Source organism: Dermacentor andersoni, chromosome 10 (genome assembly GCF_023375885.2).
Source record: "Dermacentor andersoni chromosome 10, qqDerAnde1_hic_scaffold, whole genome shotgun sequence".
Taxonomy (NCBI): Eukaryota; Metazoa; Arthropoda; class Arachnida; order Ixodida; family Ixodidae; genus Dermacentor; species Dermacentor andersoni.
In genome coordinates, this window is record NC_092823.1 from 119,897,599 (window position 1) to 119,917,369 (window position 19,771).

Genomic DNA, 19,771 nt, shown 5'->3' on the forward strand with positions numbered 1-19,771 from the left:
TGTTATAGTAGTTACTGCTTCTGTTCCACTGCATTCGCTTGCTTTCTGCGCCGACCTTATCAGCTGTTACGTGATAATCACAGTTTGGAAACTCAACCGAATTTTTTGTAATGTTTGCGAATTGGGGCGCGTTATACGATTTTACGAACGTTTGGTCTAGTATTACGGAAGATTACTGCTGTTTGCGAAAACATTCAGTTCCTCGATCTCCAACCATATGGCTCTGGAATTCTTGTTCGCGAAAGGACACCGGAGCTGTACCTACTTGGAACAAGTTAATTCAGACATTTTTTTTTAATTAGGGGAAAATGAGACATCCACCCAATTGCAGAAATGCATTCAGCACAGCACACAAGGCCCTCCTCGCAGCCTCCAGAGAAAGCTGCGTAATTTCCGCACTATTCGTACGGATAACTTGTGGAATCACTGGAGCGCATATAGTATGACTCTTTAGTATGACTACTACTACTGCTACTACTACTACTACTATTACTACTACTACTACTACTACTACTACTACTAATACTACTACTACTAACTAGTGCTGTTACTGCTAGCTCTTTGCTTGCAACGAATTAGGCTTCCCTCATAGTTTCGATTTCGCATGCTGCGTATCTGCTTCGCAGAACAAGTTCACCACTCTCTCCCTGGGCTTCAAGACCGACCGGCTGACGCTGACCAAGCGACTCGAACTGCATCAGCGGCACCGGGACATCGCCGAGGGCAACATCCAGGCAGAGCTCAACGCCATTCGGGATCTCGCGCAGGTGTGTGTGTGTGTGTGTGTGTGTGTGTGTGTGTGTGTGTGTGTGTGTGTGTGTGTGTGTGTGTGTGTGTGTGTGTGTGTGTGTGTGTGTGTGTGTGTGTGTGTAGTATTACAGGCGCCGCAGAGTCTCCCATACTCTACAGAAAGATCTCTGGTGATGCGATCGTTTTCCTGGCATGGGAATGGTGGTTAGTGGATGGTATTTCTCTGAGCTTCGTGCTTGTGGCTTTCGCACGTTATTGTGGCTTGATGTCCAGCGCGCTTTGTACTCTTTTATTGTTCTAAATAATGGAGCAGTCCTGTTTATCTGAACGCGCAGATGGCTAGAAGATGCTCCGTGTACATGCATAATCATTACACATTGTTGCATATATAGCAAGAAAGAAATTCAATGTGACAAGGCCGTCTGAAGATGGAAGGACAAAGAGGAGGCCACTCCATGTACTATATACCATTGTTCCCGTGCTGGCCGAACCGCCACGGTTGCAGGTTCCCGTAGACACTAGCGCCAGCGTGTCCTCTCGTGATATTTCTTTTTTTTTTTTTTGTGGGAAGCTCCTCAGTTAAGATATGGCTTTCGAGATCAGGCGGTGCGATCTCGGAGGCTGTGGTTGGCGCCTCTTATGCGTGTTCACTCCTTCGACAGTGCATATATGCGTGCGGCAGCACACCCGCACGCACCACGGGCTCCACGAGTAAACGGGTTTTCTTTCGGTCGAGGCGCGTCGATCGTTTCAAATGCGCGGGCGCATTGACCTGTTCGTGAAGCAACGATGTTGTTGTTGTTGTCGGCTCGCTTTTTATTAACGTTCACGTTGTGCACGATGGGTTGTGGTAAAAGCCGTTCACGATCATTGGACCTGCCAAAAAAAGCCGAATCATTGAAGCTTGCTTTTGTTCCCTTTTTCCGTACCCTGCCTCGCTGCGGTGTTCAAGCAGACCCTCGACTCGCTGTGCACGGACGACGAGCGCGTCCGGGAAGTGGTTGCGCAGATCCGCAACCACGTCGACGTCATCCAGCAGTCCACCGACCGAGTGTCCAGCCAGGCCGAGGTGTACGGGGCCGTCCAACAGGTACGTGCCCGGTGCTCTCATAGCAACATATAAGGCTCTCATTACGAGTGAACTCTATTTTAACCGTGGTAAAATAAAACAAGGGGGAAAAAAACGTGCGAATGTATTTTGATGACCTGGCAGAAAAAAAGAAACGTATTTAAGCCATCCAGCTGCTATAGGTAGCGATACAGGTGATACTTGCAGGAAAACACTGCTAGTGCTGGGTTGTGTGTACGCTTTCATAGCCATGAAAGTGCGCTTATAGGCTATACATAGGGTTTACCGGTTGTTTCGGGTCAAACACGTCCGACGGATGTGTCGCGAAACTTGCATCGCATTTGCCGTTTCGGCAGTTTGCGGCAGCGTCCAACGCGCCGATGGTTTGCAGTGACGACATTGTGACCGCCATCTTTGGTCTACTAAAGCACGTCGAAAAACCGGGTAAACACGTAAACGTGGCAGCACGACGGGCGCTTCTGGCGCCGAAGCGCACACACGCACGCACGCACACACACACACACGCACGCACACACACAAACACACACACACATATATATATATATAATGGTGATAACCCCGTGAAAAAGCGGTCACCGTCAGAAAGCAAGACACCGTATTCGTGTGCGACGTTATTGTGGCCGCCATGTTCCGGTACTCTAGCGCGGCGAGAAGCTGCGTCCCACACGTCACGTGACGTGCGTGTGTGCGCCACGTGCTCAAGGGTGTGAAACGCTGCATTTTGTTCTCGTACACACCAGCGTCCATTTGCCCCCCCCCCCCCCCCTCCCCGTACCGACGGTCTATAATTGCTGGCGGTTACCTTCCTCCCTTGGCGTTCATTAAGAGGGTAGTGGGGTGGGGGGGCGGGACACTTGCCCCGCGGTCTCACAGTGTACAAGGAAGAAGGCGTTGTTAAATCGTAGTGGGACTCACGCGTTGTTGCTGTTTTGCTGCCGCTTATCGCTGGCCTGTTGCGCTCAGGCACCGCAGGGCCTGACGGACGCCGATGCTAACGAGCTCGCCTTAACTGAGTTTGCGAGAAAAGGGGGGCGTAATTGACTTTACGGTCGCCGCCAGGTTCCCGAGATGTGGACTGCCCTGTGTAGGCTACCGCGAGGGGAACCACGTGATTTGTGCAAGGCGCGTTATTATTCCAGTGTTGTCGGCTGATTAGCAACGCCGCCTGCGTTTCTGAGAAGCAGTTGGACCCTTGTTTTCCTAGCCTTTTTGTATACGTGTTTCTCAGTGAATAGAAAGGAACTGTTACTTCTTTGTGAACTTGGAAGAAACTATCGCCTTAAGTGGAAACTAAATATAGAAAGTTATTTCTAATGGCCTTTTAGCGTTTTTACTAACTGTTTTCTTTGCCGTTCCGTGCGAGAATGCTTGCTTAGTATGTAGTAATTCTTTCTTTTTTTGTTCTGGGAGAGGGCAGGGAGTAATGAACGACTCAATAGAAATAAAGCTCTTCAAGGACAACTGTCTGGAAACACCTCAGGAATACCCACACTACTTAAGCGTAATGAACTAGTTGCTTATATATTGCTACTGCCTCAAAAGATACAGCGTTAGCAGTGTCCCAAGTTCGTATTATAGTCTTACAAGTCTTCTGAGGTAAAAGTCAAAATCCAGGTCAAGCGTATGCCACACACCTGCAAGTGGCTGGGCGCGATACGTAGGCCGCAGCCGGACTGTGTGTACGTATTGTTACCACACTCGACCCCGCGAAGTTGCAGAGCAAGTCTAAACCTTGCGTGCGTGTATAGTGCCAGCTTTATTGCAAGGCCTAACACCAGGCCTAACACCACGCGAGGCTTAACACCATGCGCGCTGTAATTGCCCCTTGTTGCTTTTTAGTAAACTTGCGGTGTTTGTGCGGTGCAGCATCTTATAGTCACTTGTCCAGTTGACGTCACGTGACATTGTGAAGCCAGGTCAGAGGCCAACCTGTGCGCCGACGCTCTCTCAATCCTGTCAATGTGAGCACTCGTCGCCTGCGACGAAACGTCTTCGTTGTGTGCGCTGCGCTGCGCTGTGTTCGCGTCAGTGCCGCCAGGAGGCGGCACGTGCTGCTGTGACGTTTACCGCGACGTCGTCGTAACGTCTCGCGGCCTCCGACCGCGGTGCCGCTCGCCCCCCCTCCTCCCCCTCCTCCAGGAGGAGCGCATGAGCAGGGCGTTCGAGGTGATGGTGGCGCACGTGGAGAACCTCAAGCGCGCCTCCGAGCGGGAGCACCGGGAACTGGAGGACGCCCGCAAGCTGCTGCTCGACCGCCAGCTGATGCACGACGTGGCCACTGTGACGCCCGCAAAGGTGCGCTGCCCCCCCCTCCTACTGCGGCTGCTGCCGTATACGTCTCACGACGCCGCCACTTCAAGAAGCACGCCGCTCGCACCTGCCTTCTGCACGTCTGTTGCTCTGCTGCACCGTTAGCGATCGTCTGCTGCCACGACGTGTCGTCTGCCTGCGCTTGCTTCGGTTCGTCTTGGCTGCGTGCGCACCGCTTCGACCTCGCGCGAGCAAGCGAGCGAGCGATTGACCACTGCCTCCCTCGCAGCTCCAGGCTGTGGTCGTTGCCGCTTCGCTGGTTCCTGTTTGCTGTTGCTGCTGCTGCTGCCGCCGCCGCCGCTGCTGCTTATTGCATGCTTGTGAGCTTCCGTGTTTAGCCGATGATGCGTTGCCCACGGCTTGCCCGCACGTCTTGTCCGGAACCGGCTCTTGCTCGTGCTTGGTGCCCCCGACTGTCAAAAAAGCTGCGAAGCCACGTCGCTCGTGATCCGACTTGTCGTTGGGTGTTGTGTACTCTAACGTGCATAAAGTTATCGTCGCCACCTGCGTCATTCGTCATATATTAATCCTTAGAATTCCCCTATTCAGGTCTTATAGTATGTTACAATAGATTAAAGCCAGAGAGTGGTACGGACAGCACTGTATGTTGTCACTTTCTCACATGCCCACCTCAGGGGCTTAGTGGCTATGGCGTTTCGTCGCTAAGCTCGAAACCACTGGTTCTATTCCGGCTGTGGCGACCGCATTTCGATGGGGGCGAAATGCTGAAACGCTCGTATAGTTTGATTTATATGCGCGTTAAAGAACCCCAGGTGATCACAATAGTACTGAGTCTCCTGTACGGCGTGCCTCATCATCATATCGCGGTTTTGTCATGTAAGCATCCCGGTGTTTAAATTTAACTAACGTGTCATTTCATCTAAGCTTCGGAAGTGTGCTGGACGTGCAACTGGAACCTCGAAACCGCCTGGCTTGCACGTCTCGTCACCCGCGACGCGGCTTCGAAACTTTTTTGACAAACGCTGCAGTGTGTAGCGCTTGTTCTCTTCCTTGCTGGATGTGTTGATGCTGCTCAAGGCTGTTGTACGATCACCGTCGCCTTTGCTTGAGTTTGCCAGCATGGTGCTTTGTCATCTCTTCCTCGGGCCGTAGCTTCCCACACCCGTGTTAGAAACCTGCTTTGATCAATAGCCCGAGGCCAGTGTAGACGACTGCGCAGCGGAATGCATTGTGATCCGCTGCACCATACAGACTCGCTAACGCTGCCAGGTCCTCCGGCGTTGCTTCATCTCCAAGCTGATGTTTACTTCTTTACGTATCTCGCACCTCGGCCGCGCTATTCACTTCAATTTAAATGCGCCGCTTGCAAAAAGCGCTTGCAAGAACGGCCAGCGTACGAGATAAGCGAGTAACTCGGCGAAAATAACTCGTGTCACGTAGCCGAGGTTCTTAAACACAGCTATCCGAGCTGCGTTTTCGTGAGATATCAGCCCGAGGAAAGGCGTTTCTACCTTGGCGTTTTTTCTGTAGCTGGGCGGCAACAGCAACGGCTAGCCGCTTGACACGCTTTAAAGGGACACTAAAGGTAAATACAAAGTCTATTTGGGCTGTTAATATAACATTCCAGAAACCTCGCAGCAGAGCAGATCACGGTAAAGCGCGCACAAACAAGGACAAAGTGAGTAGCAGACAAGCGCTTACTTCCAACTGGTCGTGTGCTTACAAAATTGCATCATATGAATACTCTCCTTCATGACGTCACAAGACCGAAATGCCGACATCAGGTGGCCGCCATGCTCAGAAACTCAGTTTCTTTGGATGACAGAAAAACAGAAGGTCCGCTGGCACACGGCACACCCGCCTTTCTAGAAGTTGCATTAGCCATCATTAGCCATCACCGCCATTTAATGCCGTTGGTCCGTTGGCGAGCAGAACGCGAACGCACGGCCATGGAGAAATCGAGCCAGGACAGAGCGTTAGATTCGCCGCTGCAGCTGCTCTTGGTCAAGTGCCGTGGACTGTTCGGGGAACCGGCGACATCACGTGGGCGTGGCACTCTCTGCTACTTGCAGTTTGTGCGAGTCTCGTGAGCAAGTAAAACCAGCGCAGCACTACGCGATAACGAAACTACTGAAACGTGAAAGCGTGGGTGGCGCGGAGTGGGAGAAAACAAAACCGTGAGACCGCACGCGTTGTTGTCAAGGGTAACGCCGGGGACATTCCCCCCCCCCCCCCCCCCCTAAAAGTCAAATGGAACTGGACAGCATTTTCTTTCGTCTTATAATGCTATGCAGTGATCTCTTTATTGCGAATGGTTGAGCACTAGTGACATGCGGAGTGCCTTCGTCATCGGGCTAGTACTTGAATGTCCCGGGGGGCTGCGGACTCGTCAAGCCGCCTACTGGGAGCTTTTTTTCCGTTGTCCTCCATCTGTGATGTACATAGTGGAAAATAAAGATTTGATTTGAGTCTCTAACCGCGTCCTGCATTTACCTCAATTTCTAGATTGCTAAAGCTCTGTTCGCAATAATATTGACGCCTTAGACGTCCTCTAGCTCTACTAGGTCACTTTAGCTTGACCTAATATTTGCCTTTAGTGTCCCTTTAAGCACGCGCTATAGACGAGCCGACAACAGACGGCGCATGTTCCTGTATAAGCGTTAGTTCGGTTGGGGGCCTCTCGGATTTCTCAGAAAATGCGACGGCACGCTGCATCGGGGATTCTCTTTATTTCGCGTTTGTGGTCGTTTGCGTAAAGGTTAGTCGCGAGGTAAACTTCACTGTACAGGTGCGCGCGTGTGACCGGTTTTCAACAGAGCTTCGTAAGCGTTGCATAACGTGGCTTAAACAAACGTGAATCCGCTTCAGGCGTGTTTTCTTGTTCCTCGCTCCTGTAATCGAAGCTTCAGATCTGTGTAGTGCCTAGTACTTCGAGGACCAAAAAGTCTAGTGGCAAAGAAGGGGTGCTCCTTTCTATTCTGACTTGCCCGCTCTAGCCAAGAGCGGATTCTTGGTCGTCGAATGCATACCATATACTTTAACTGGCACGCTAATTACAGGAAGCCTTTGACTCAGGCGCAGACTACCGAACTTACGCGTTACTAGAGGGGGAAAAAAACTGGCAGCATCTATAACGACAGTTGTCGTGGTTAAGCGAATAACTGTTAGGATTTTTCTCGTAACAGGCTTACAACTCCGCTGTAGGCCGTAATTACACGTAGAAGTTGTCCTTGGAGGTCGCCTCGGTCGACCAAGGCTGTAGTGGTACTCTGAAGGCTCGGTCGCGGCGTGACGCAATGTAGGCGGACAGCGGTGAGTGGGACAGCGGAGCTGCGAAAACCCTATAGTGTCGTGTGATATTTACATGCAGCTATTAGCGAGAGTAAGCCGTAACTAGGAACAGATTGTGTTCAAAGTTCGTTTTTTTTAGCTTGTAAAAAAAACGTGAGCATACATACGTACTTTCAGTAAGTTAGGAGCTCCCAGAGTGCATGGCGTCGGGGGACCTCCGATCAATAATGTGAATCATGTTAGTAACACGTGCAGCAGGTAATTGGCCTACAGATACACGTTTGTCCTAGCCGCGCAAGTAGGATACGTCAGGTTCTGACGCTTCGCTCTAGGAACTCTAATGCGATAGCATTATGACATCCTTCCATTCAATGTATCGACATCCACATGACTGCTTATACCGCACAGCCGTCTGCGAGTTTTGACACGATCTACTCTACTGGTCTACAACGCCAGCTATCGTTGACCGAAACACATGATGATTGCTTTTTGTTTGTTGTTTTTAAACACGATACAGCTAGACGCACCCCTGCTATCGCCATAGAATTAGCATCACACGAACCCTACCCATTCTACGTAAATCACAGAACCAAACGTAACCCATGAAAACCACAGCTATTCATTTACTACCACCCCCTCCATACAGGTCAGTGCGATAAGCCGTATTACTCAGTCCAGGACGGCCGCGTAACCGCTGTCGCTCCGCCCCCCGATCACAGTGCTCTTTACGTCACACCCCTCCGCTCCTCCTTCCTCGCTCCGTCGTCGCCTCTGTGGTTGCTCCGCCGAGAACGTCGTACGTCGTTGGAGGCCATGTTTTGATGTGTACTATGCCATCGCATCAAAACGTCCTCGTTCGGAGTAGAATCCAAAGTGAGTCAGTCAACATGCTAGGTATAGCGCACGAGTGAAACGAGTTTTACGTCAATTATAGCAGCGGATTATGCTCGTTGACCGTGCGCGCGTGTGTGTATGTGTGTGTAAAGAAACCTGCCTTGCTTGATGTCGCCTCGACGAAAAGCCTTGCACTGCTTTTTTTTTCTGCCTTTGCGCTTGCTGCATTCTGAATTTCCTGCCGAGAATAGTATAATACCACAGTCATTCATCAAATGACTCTTGTAATACTTTGCTATTGTATGAGTTTTCATATATGTGAATTTTTCGAAAATTCGAACGATATGTGTGTGTCGGGTTTGCATCGATTTCGTTTGCACTGCACTTATGCTGCATGCGGGCAGTGGTGAGCGTCTTAATCGACACTGTTTCTTTTTGTTTGCACGGGTGAAAGAATGAGCACCGTGTAGAGTAGAGCAGAGCATGCTAGTCTGCAATCGTCGTGCATGTTGTTTGACCTCCGTACGAAAAAGGCCGCCTGCATAGTGATTGTCGACATATTCGTGGACGCGACCGGTTAACGCCGTGCGCTGAAATTCAGATTGGGGAAAAAATAAACGGTGGTTGTGACGTCACAAGTTCAGATTGTGACGTCACAACGTTCCTTGTTACGAGACGCTGCACGCCTGACTGCAAAGAGCGTTTGCCACTCGCAGTGTTGAGGATTTTACTCCAGATCCAGCGTTTTACTCGCCATCTTGAGTGCCTTGTTCGCGGTTGAAACACAGGGCGCGTGCTGCGGTGACCGAGTCGTCGTAACGGTCTGCTGCCGTGCACGAGGTCGCGGGTTCGTTATCCGGCCGCATTTCAGCGGCGGCGAAACGCAAAAGGACGCTTCGTTTACTTAGATTTAGGCGCATGCTGGGGAACACCAGGTGATCGGAATTGATTCGGAGTCGCCTCAGTGTGGCGTGGCTCACAATCGTATCGTGGTTCTGCCACGTAAAGCTTCCCGAGTTTAATTTGTTTTTAAAGCGAAAGCTTTACTGGCCGCGAACTTGCGATTTCGCCGTGGCCGTGCTCCGAGGAGGCACATGGCGTCACACCGCGTTCCTCGTCGTTGCGCTCGCCTCCGCTCGCTTCGCCAGCTGCGTCGCATGCCTGATAACATGTCGGAGGATTGAAAAGGAGAGCTCGCGTGCGCCGCAACCACATTGATGTGGCAGTGTGGACGGCGACAATTCTGATAAGCAGGAGGAGGCCTGGAATCGACATCGGAACGAAATGAAGAGGAAACGAATCGCCCAGAAAACAGACGAACAGCGCGCCGAACGACTGGCTAAACGCCCGCAACATAGCTAGACAACCAGACTAACCTGGACTTGCACTCAATATTAACCAAGGCTAACCATGCCATGCCTTAGCTTTCGCTACGTAAATCCTGGCATAGCCGAGCTAAACCACTGCCAATTTTTTTCTTTGTTCGTTCTTTCGGTGTAGGGCAGTGATGCTCTGTACTCCGCGTGTTGTTTCTCTCTCGAGCCGCTCTCGGAGACGCGCTTGTCCCCGCATTCCTCGGGCATCTCTCATCGTCGCGTGGCGACAGCAAAACCGGACGGGGCTTAGCGTATGCGACGCAACGCGGCAGCTCAGGATGTGGCGCTTATCGCCGCCGCCGTCGCAGCAGCGGCGTCGACCTTGGTTGCGGTGGCGGCAGCGCCAAGCTCGAGGAGACGACGCCGCGGCCAGGCCGGGCTTGTGCGTGATCCGTTTCACCGATGGCACTCCCGCGCCGGCTCGCAGAGGCAGCACGTCCTGCAAAGACACAAGAATAAGCGTAGATAAATGCTTTCGCCTTTGCTATATCGCCTGTTTTCCCGGAGCCTCTTCTGTGACAGCCGCGGCGCTGCGCGTTGTTTTTTTAAGGTATACCCGACAGAAAGGGGGGGAGGGGGAGAAAAAAACGCTTTGTGCAGTTCTTGTTCTTTTTTTTTTTTTTTTTTGCTTTGGCAAGGTGGCTTCAGAGACGTGAGCCTACTTCCATGAAGCACTTTGCGTGCGTTTAAGTTTGAAAAATGGACGTTAAAAATATCATTGTGCGAGGGACCGAGGTTCCAAGCGCATAGTCGACAAACAAATGTAGAATGTTCAGCCCTAATTTCACGCCTACCTTTTTCTTACATAAACACACACTTTATTTTTAGCTCGAAAGCTTACTGGACAGTTGTAGATTATAGTGTACGCGTGACCTTGCCTACGTTAAGCACGCGCAATTTGCGGGACCTTTTTGTCTAGGTTATTGAGTAGTTTAACGTACGGCAACCCGTACGCACGCGAGCACATGAGTGCCGAAAAAAAAAAAAAAGGTGGCGGGGACGTGTACGGGGGTGGCGCCACCTGGTGCCTGATGTAAAATGTTGCACGGGCAAAGGACGCGGATATATACATATATTGGCCCAGCGCAACTGCACGTGCATTTCGATGTCGAATATCCGCGTCCGTCTAGAGAATATGTGACTGATTAATATACAGCACGACTATATATTGGCCCTGTTTCGGGTGTTGTGTTTTTACCAAAGCGTCTCTCTCACGGGCACTTGGTAGCTCCGTGAGCGTGCATATATGTACGGGGTGCGCAATTGAAGGAAACACTTAATCCGACTCAAACAACAATCTCCACAAAACGGCGACTTTAGGCATCCCACTCTAAAGTTTCCCGAGTGACTCCTGCCAAAGAGCCTGCCCCTTTGTGCGTCATCGATTTCGATGGCAAGAACAGGGACAGTCGATAGATAGCGAAGTAGCATATCAGGCGTTCCCTTTCATGTCGGCACCTACCGTGGGACAAGTTTTTCACTGCACGAAGGTCTACGATGTGTCATATCTGCGACATACGGTCGCACAAGTGCGAGTGATCGCGCTACGAACGGTATTAGGGACTTTCAGTTTGTCCGCTATTCCGGCAAATGGGGGTGGTTTGGGCGGATTGCTGGATGGGCGGAGTCGTAAACCTGAACGGCCGGAGTGGTGCAGCCGCCTGGTGGCGTAGAGCTCAACCAGACAGAGCTAAAATTGCAGTAACCTACTGTATTCTGCTTCGCTGCGGGTGCAAATTTGCGGCAGCTGCGCAATTGTGAACACGATTACGCCGCCGTTAAAAATTTGCATAAGCAGCTAAGCAGAATATAGTAATTAGCTCTTGTGTTTCTGTGGTTCAGCTTTGCACCACCAGCTGGCGCCACCAATCTGGCCGCTCACGTTTACGCCCCCGCCCATCCGGCCAACCGCCCGCGCTTGACGGAATACCGGACGCACTAAAATTCTCTATTGTCTCAGTAAGCATGAAGCCTGACGGAACGTTCTCCTGTAGCATCCAGTGTGCCACACCTCTGGAATGGGTCTATTCATGGGAATCTCGTAGTACGTGGTGTAAATGGGAACGTTTGCGGTACTAACACGCGGTAGAAGCTGTAGTGGTCTTTCGTCGCACGCTTCGAGCATCGTCGGTGCATCCACATCGCCACCGCTTCGCCTCCCCGACTAAACTGCCTGGGTTACGGTGCCACCCCCCGCTCCCTGTGGAAATGGCCCAACACGTCTTCGAGGACGACGTGTGGGTAGCGGCATCGCTTGCGGTATATCCTTAAACTGAGAGGCGCCAAAGGGGAGTTAATGATTGTTTGGACCGAATTTCAACTGTTATATCAACGCGCGCACTGTGGCCGTTCAGGTTTGACCCGAACGTGCGATCACGACCGAGGCTTCGCCACCCTCGATTCGTTGTAAGACTCTAGCTGCGCTGGCGCATCATTGCCTTCGGTGCCGCTACCCGTGCCTGCGTCCTCTTCGAGGTGTTGTCGTCGGCATGGTCTGCACGGCGTTGTTGACTCTTGAAAAACCGACCATCGAACTTGGACCTCTCGTCCGTCTTCTCTGCTCCAGGATGCCCGTCGCAGGGCCAGCGTTGCCTGTGTCCGTCGACCCTCGGGGGAGGACTCCCGTGGAAACCTTGTCTACTTAGTAAGCTCCTTCAACAAGCGAAGTGGGAACTAAGGGAGGAGGGCTGCTGCTGTGTGTGGTACGGTGTCTGTCGCATACTACCAGCTTCGCTTTTTCTTTTCTTCTGGTCTCGCGAAGAACAAAGCGCTAGTAGCGACATCTATCGCGAATAAGTTAGACCGAGCACATTTGCTCATTACGTTGTTTTTGGTAAGCCGTCAGCGGTGACGTAACCTTCCTAAGCCTCATTATTACTTTTTCGAGTCAATAACTACGAAAGCCAGAAACATTTTGGCGCATTGGTTTTGGTTGATTGCCGTGTCACTAGATGTCGCCAGCGCCACTGTTTCTGGCCACGTCCCGGTATTTCGCCGATGTGGTTAACGTTGCTACTGTGCGCTGTGGCCAAAATTGTCTAGTGTAGTTCCATGTGTACTGTGTTTGACTTCTGTCCGTCCTTGTCTCAGTGTGCGTTCAGCTAGCTGTCTGTTTGGAGGCTGCTCCAGAAATCGTCGCCGCATCGACCACGTCAACGGCAACTTGTGTGATTTCGAAGGGTGGCGACAGACGCCGGTCCTCTCGAGCGGTCCCATGTATTCGTTTCTCCCCTGTGCCCTCGTGTCGGTCTTGGTTACTTTGTCCTTTCTGTTCTCGTAGAAGCATCACGCCAATTGCCTTAAACCTTTGTGTGCGTAAACTATCACGTAACACCACCACGCTCGTAGTTCCTTTCTGACCTTACTATCTTCAAGAAAAAGTGCTTGCTCACACTTCGCATCGCCTTTAACACCCTTCATTCGCCCTATATTTAACTGTGAGTACACTCTTTAAAGAAAATTAGGGCTTGCGGGGTTAGCTTGTCCCCAAACAGGATAGCGTGTCCGACGGGGTAGTAACCAGCGCGAAGTATTAAATAAATGCACGCAAGTTATATTACGGTTACTGTAAGCCCCTAAGTGTGCAAATTTTGTTTTATTAGGTACTCTCGGGTGTCCAATCACACACACTCGTTTCATCACCTTCGCGTCCCGTTTTTCTCGACTTTCTTTACAACTGCCACGCCTTGTCGTCGTGACGGAGGAACCGTATGTTATATCTTTGGACAGATCATCCTCGCAACACCCTTACGATTTCGCACTTCATCCCCCCCCTCTCTACACACCCGCAACTGAGTGGCCGAGTAAGGCCAGCACCTAACTTGGCCAAGTTTACTTGCCGTTAAAAGAACAGTATAACTGAAAATTCCTGTTTGCCTGGGGAAGCTTGCGTCGACTCTGTCCATTTACAGTCAATCCAGACTCTTCCACTACGGCGTGCCTGATAGTCGGATCGTAGTTTCAGCGAGGTCACCGTAACTGCAACAACAAAAAAAAAAGGTGATGTGCTAGCGTTCCGGTCAGCACAGCTGTGTTGGCCTTCCCTATAGGAACACAAGCGTAACGCCAGCTATGCGTGCGACAGCAATGACGGAACTGGCGTGCCCGTGTAACGCCACGGTAACAGCGTCGGTCATTTGTAGGGACACCAATGGTAACGCTAACTGTGGATTCCAGTCAATAAAGAAACGCGTACTCGATCGGTGTATTAGTTGCTTCCGTCGCGGGGCAGATTGAGCGGAAGTCTAGTGAAATGGGCTTGCGCCCTTCGCGCCTCCATTTATTCGCCGATAAAAACTGTTTCCTCCCGCCGCGACTGAGCTTATGTGACCGCCGAGTCGCTGCTGCCGGTGGACTTAATTGCCCACCTTATCGAAAATCGCCGCGCTGCAGTCGGCAGAGCGCTGCGCATAATGAGATTCTGTCGATTGGAAAAAAAGAAAAGGAAATAAACGGAGGCTTTAACGAGAGAGCGGGCTGTAATAGGCTGCGGTTTATACAGCACAAGAACAGCTCGTTCCATATCCTCGGCTACTTTGGTGTGTGCGTCGTTGTAGTCACTTCCTTCTCCTTTTTGTCCTCACCCTCTCCTTTATATGTACGCCCTTCCAGAGCTGGTGTCCGGCTCTGCAAGTGCAGTGTTGGTTTTTTGTGTACTGATCGAGGTCTTACGATTTTTTTCCTTGTTCACTTTCGCACACGCTGCCCCAGATGCCGAAGGGCATCCTTCGGATGCCTAGGAAATGAAACGGTAAGTGGCGCCACCTGGATTAACCGGGTGTTGTGCGCGAAAAGATTGCGTGCAGTGGCAGTTAGACACCTTAGCGCACTCGAGGAAACAACGAACGCGTTTCTAAACTATCGGGAACGTTATATTTACAATGGTTGTAGAGGTAGTAGAATATTAATCTTGTACTAGCAGCACTAGTTAAAATGACGTTGTCGTTATTCTGATTATACAGCATCTTTGGTAGCCCTGGCGATATTTTGGAACGTTCTTTAATGGTTGATGATTGATTCATCAGTTGGTGGACCAATCAAACACTGCCTGAGGCAGTCTAGGCAGTTCTTAATACAGTTTATTATTGCGTTACTGTTCTACTTTTAACGATACTGCCAACCACCGACTACGCATGCGCAGATGGGTGGTGGAAGGGGGAGAATAGGTAGAATAAACAATAGGTAGAAGTTATAATAGCTAGAACGACGATGCTTTGCGAACAGCCGAATAGTATCTTATGCGTGCGGTAAGTACGGTTCTAGTTCACTGTACCGTATCATGGCTCGTACGGACGAAATGGCGGGTATGTCTTCACGTAATGAACGCCTACCGCCACGCTGCTATGCCCACATTAGGTGCCAGCTCGTTCCTGACGTCTTCGAACTGATTACCGCTTGGCGCAGAACGATTATTGTTGCAGGCTACGCTTGTCGGCGACGCTTGTGCTCGGATTTAGTTTCCGTTGATCGAGCAGGCCCAGTTGTTTCCAGCGTGACCAGAATCCGTTCCCCGCGCCCCCCACCCCTCGCAGGATTCCCGGGGCCGGCTGTTCAGCATCCCGGGCGGCTCGGCCGGCGCTTCGTCGGCACCGGGCCCCGTGCGCGCCGTGCGCGCCCTCAACTTGGGCGCCCGGCGATGCTCGCTTCCGGTTCCGCACGCCGTGCTCCTGCCCGCGCCGCACGAGGCCGACGCGGCGCGAGCCGCTGACGCCGCGGCCGGCGCCAAGTCGTACGTACCACCACCACTGCTGCTGCACGGTCTCGTTCGGAATAGGTTTCGGGAATCGCGCGAACAAGCGCCATTTCTCCTCATTTAGAGCCATTTAGCACAACCGTATAGGAGGCGTTTGGCAGGCATTCTCAGATCATGAACAGCAGGTTGCCATTATCCCTCAACAGAAAAGTGTATAATAGCTGTGTCTTACCAGTACTCACATATGGGGCAAAAACCTGGAGGCTTACGAAAAGGGTTCTACTTAAATTGAGGACGTTGCAACAAGCTATGGAAGGAAGAATGATAAGTGTAACGTTAAGGGATAAGAAAAGAGCAGATTGGGTGAGGGAACAAATGCGAGGTAATGACATCTTAGTTAAAATCAAGAAAAAGAAATGGGCATGGGCAGGACATGTAATGAGGAGGGAAGATAACCGATGGTCATTAAGGGTTACGGACTGTGTTCCAAGGGAAGGGAAGCATAGCAGGGGACAGCAGAAAGTTAGGTGGGCGGATGAGATTAAGAAGTTTGCAGGGACGAAATGGCCACAGTTAGTACATGACTGGGGTAGTTGGAGAAGTATGGGGCAAGGCGTTTGCCCTGCAGTGGGCTTAACCAGGATGATGATGATGAGCACAGCCATAACACCCATACTTTATCCTCGATCTTGTACTTGCCAGACAGTTCGTTAAATGGACACTATAGGAAACAGTTAAGTCAAGCCAGATTGAAAGGTTATGTTTTTATAATGATAAATTAATTATTCGTAGCGAGAACAGGTCATTTGTAAGCGAGAAAACTGCAAGAATGGAAAATCATAGTGGCACCACCTGTTGTGTACTATGGTACCTCATATGTGATGTCAGCACTCGCAGATTCTCAAGAGAATGGCATACAAGAAGGTTGCGGGCAGATTACGTCAAGTCATCCGTTTTGGCATCAGTGGTTTGAATTGAGCAGCAGCAGGACCTTCAGCAGCAAAGTTCTACACAACAAAGTGATATGTTGGCACACAGAAAACGAAACTAGAGACTTCACTATGAACAAATTATTGGTCTAGGTAGACTTAATATTTTCTTTTAGTGTCCTTGTAGAACTTGTTGCCTGGCTCGAAGTCGTAGACTTGATATATGTCGCCACAATAATAGACAACAGGCATAAGCAAAAGGAAATGTGCGAACCTTCCACCAAATGCACGGCCGTTCCACTTGTTTCTTTCCCAGACAGTCCTCCTTAAACACGGGAGAGAAAAATGTGTGGACCGCCTCTGTACAGTTGTGGACAAAATTAACTAGAACATGGAAGCTCTGATCAACTTGAATCTCGAGGCTCTCTAACAGCCTTGCGGCAGCTAGAGAACACTTGGTGTTCAACTTCCATTATCGCATGCACATGCATAATCGAATCACTTGTTTCCTCTTTAGGCTGCTAGAGGGAATTGGGTTGCAGTTTGGCCACAGCTCCTGTGTTCCAATTACTTTTGTCTGCACCTGTACATGGCGTTCCAGTGTTACATTGGTGTTCCAAGGTAATACCAATGTAGCAGCATTGGTCTTACATAGGCAGACTAATTTAGCAGCAGCTATGTGGAATGTGGATGAGGAAACATTGAGTAAAGCTGTTCAGCTGGCACAACTAGAGAAACCTGAACTCATACTGAACTAGCTTTTGACATGAAATGTAGTGAATAATTTCTTAAAATATATTAGAATTTGAAAATATGAAGCTTACATTGTGCAAAATCATGTATTGTTTGTATACTTTTGCCTTCTCTGTGACACACTGTTAGTCGCAATGCAGACGGTGCACTGCGAAAGCTGTGCAATGAGTGTGAGTGTACAAACGTCACTCCAGTCGCTCACTAGGAAGTAGGTTCAGATATACAATGTCTTCAATGTAAGAAGTTTTCTATATATTGCAATTATAAATTGTACAGTCATTGTTACACAAATTTCATGGCACATTCTTGTTCCTTGCTTATATGGTAGGCATTATTCTTGGCCACAGATGCTGGCAGTGCAAAATGATTTTCTAGTCTGCTGCATTGCCTGCTATCTACGAAGGTATTCATTTTCCTTACATGATGCCCAAACATGGCAGCTATAATGTGTTCCTGACTCCTGTTATTGCCTTTGTCATTAGCAGCACACAAACGTATGGCCTTCTAGATAGGCCTCCCTTACTCCAAGGGAGCCATCACTAAAGGGTGTTACTTTGACACCATGGTATTGGTCTGGTCCACTTTACTAAGCCACGTCAATTATTGTGAATACAATGGCTGCACTTTGTGGCAGGGAATGTCACATGGAAGAGGAAGTGGTTGGATCCTCTGCCAAAGCTGACGGCTCACACCACCATGGTGCAAGGGATGTCAACGGGGACGTTGGAGTCTCCAGCCTGTCTGCCCACGAGCACAGTGGCCTTATCACTGAGGAAAGGTGAGATGCATCATTTACTGCTGGCAGCAAATTTGTGGGTTGCCACACAAGATGTGAAAAATTTTTTGTTGTCGCCACCTGCCCTTCCCTTCTACCTGTATGTTTCGTTGCCGAAGGGTCTTAAAACCACCACAAGTTCCAATATTGATAAAGATCAGCGGTATCTTTGACTGCTGATCGCTACATCGCCACATTGTCGATGTGGCGATTCCTGAGCTGCATACCTATCAGTAACATTCTGCACTGTGCTTAAAATGTTGACAGGAAAACGTGGAGTGCACAGTGTTAAGTTTTATTTTGAAAGTCTACAAGAGACGGTATCGATTCTGTGCCCTGAGCTACAGAAAGTGGCAATTTGGCACAGGCAGTGCTCAAACGTACCAATGAGAATAGAGGTGGCTGCACATGGTTAGCAGCATCAAAGCAGATCGGTTGAGTGAGAGTTATCAGTGTTCAGTTGTGCCATAGACGCACACTTTTGGTGATTTATAGAGCAGACAGTTCACTGGTGTTACACGTGTCAATGAAGAGCCTACTGAAAGTGAAAGTAGACCGCATGGTGCAGAATGTGGATAATCAAAATTTATGTAAGCGATGAATGGAACTCCAGTCCTGGCTGACTCTATTGTTATGTCTATTGTTGCTTTAACATCAAACGAAGGCATCTATAACTGTTTCCTGTGGCAATGTGAGTGAGAACACAGACCTTAAGCTCTTGCCTACTCCAGATGCACAAAAGGAAACAAAGTAGGGTGTTTTTCAAAGCTTCACAGGGTGTTCCATATGTTGCCATTCAGGTTCAAACTGCAGTCGACTTCTGTAAATTCCATCCTGACAGGACTGACGAAATAGATTGAATTATTCAGCTGATAGAATGAAACAAGATGCAGAATAAATGCCAAAAACACACTGCTGATCCATTTGGCAGTATTTTCCCGATTCTAACATGCCCCCAAATCAAGTGCATGGCCAGCTTCTGTGTGTTTAAAATACAAAACTAACGTAGAAATGATATAACACTCCTAAACAAAGTAGAAAGCACACTCAACTTTTAGCTCACAAAATAGGCAAGGGTCTCTTATACGTTTCACAATGGCGGCTGATTTTCTGAACTATGCTTTGCGGCAGTGCATCTGTATTCTCTGGCGAAGTATATGAACATCACAAAGGCGATTTGAGTTTCGTATCCAATTGCACTGTGCAGGCAATTTCCAGCCAAATTCTTGTGAAAAAAAAGAAGGTGTGCATTAGAACAAAGTAAATACCGTAGTGAAACTGATCCATAGCTATTGCTTAAAAATATTCCTAGGGCAGGTCGAAAATAAGGGTTTTCAAAGAGAGAAGGCATGTTTAATGGCTTCACTGTCCCCTTAGCTTCCCTGAGACAGATGCTTCCCACTGAAGGGGTCGCTATTGGGGTCACTATAAGTGTCAGGCACATGCGTGCTGGCTGTTCCAGTTTGAAGTGCCCAGCGTACGCCAATTGTAGGATCAAAATAACGGAAGTTGAGGCCTACAGAAATGCATGGGCACTGGTTGGGATCAAATTATCCAGAGTCGAATTACTGAAAGTCTGCTATATTAGCATTGGTAAACCAAGGAATAAGACCAGCATTATCCCTCTGTCATCAGCACAACACAGCCTTGAACCGCTTCCTTGAACTGGTGGTGCTCTCTTCCGCAGTCCGACTCTCCAAAATGGCGTGCTCGAGGAATTGGTGGCCGCCAGTGTCCAGGACACACTGGAGCTGTCGGATCGGCTAAACGGCATGGAGGAGATGGATGCTGACGAGCTGCGGGCTCACGAAGACGAGGAAGGGGACCAGGAGTTCGACGGCGAAGAGACGGAAGGCAGCAGCTCCAGGGTGGACTGCACCAACATCGACTTGCTGCATTGGGCAGCCAACGTGGTCGTCAGGGTGAAGTACTGGTGAGTACTTCAGACATCGCAGGAGAACAGTCTTAATGTGGAACAGAAGTATATGTTAAGCTGTCCAGGCAAAATGT

At 49.8% G+C, this 19,771-nt stretch overlaps 1 protein-coding gene across 8 annotated transcripts in view; it reads left to right on the top strand.

Moving 5' to 3' along the window:
- The window catches only part of LOC126544884 (uncharacterized), a 274,212-nt gene that overhangs the window by 252,400 nt on the left and 2,041 nt on the right, over positions 1-19,771 (top strand). For 5 of the 8 annotated variants that reach the window (XM_055077879.2, XM_050192408.3, XM_050192409.3 and 2 more), the window contains exons 29-35: positions 627-767; positions 1,706-1,840; positions 3,980-4,135; positions 12,179-12,256; positions 15,144-15,340; positions 17,621-17,764; positions 19,449-19,694. In XM_055077879.2, the coding sequence (XP_054933854.1) occupies positions 627-767; positions 1,706-1,840; positions 3,980-4,135; positions 12,179-12,256; positions 15,144-15,340; positions 17,621-17,764; positions 19,449-19,694 (1,097 nt within the window). The remainder of the gene's footprint in view (positions 1-626; positions 768-1,705; positions 1,841-3,979; positions 4,136-12,178; positions 12,257-15,143; positions 15,341-17,620; positions 17,765-19,448; positions 19,695-19,771) is intronic. The other 3 variants (XM_055077880.2, XM_050192410.3, XM_050192412.3) reach the window with 3 other exon arrangements.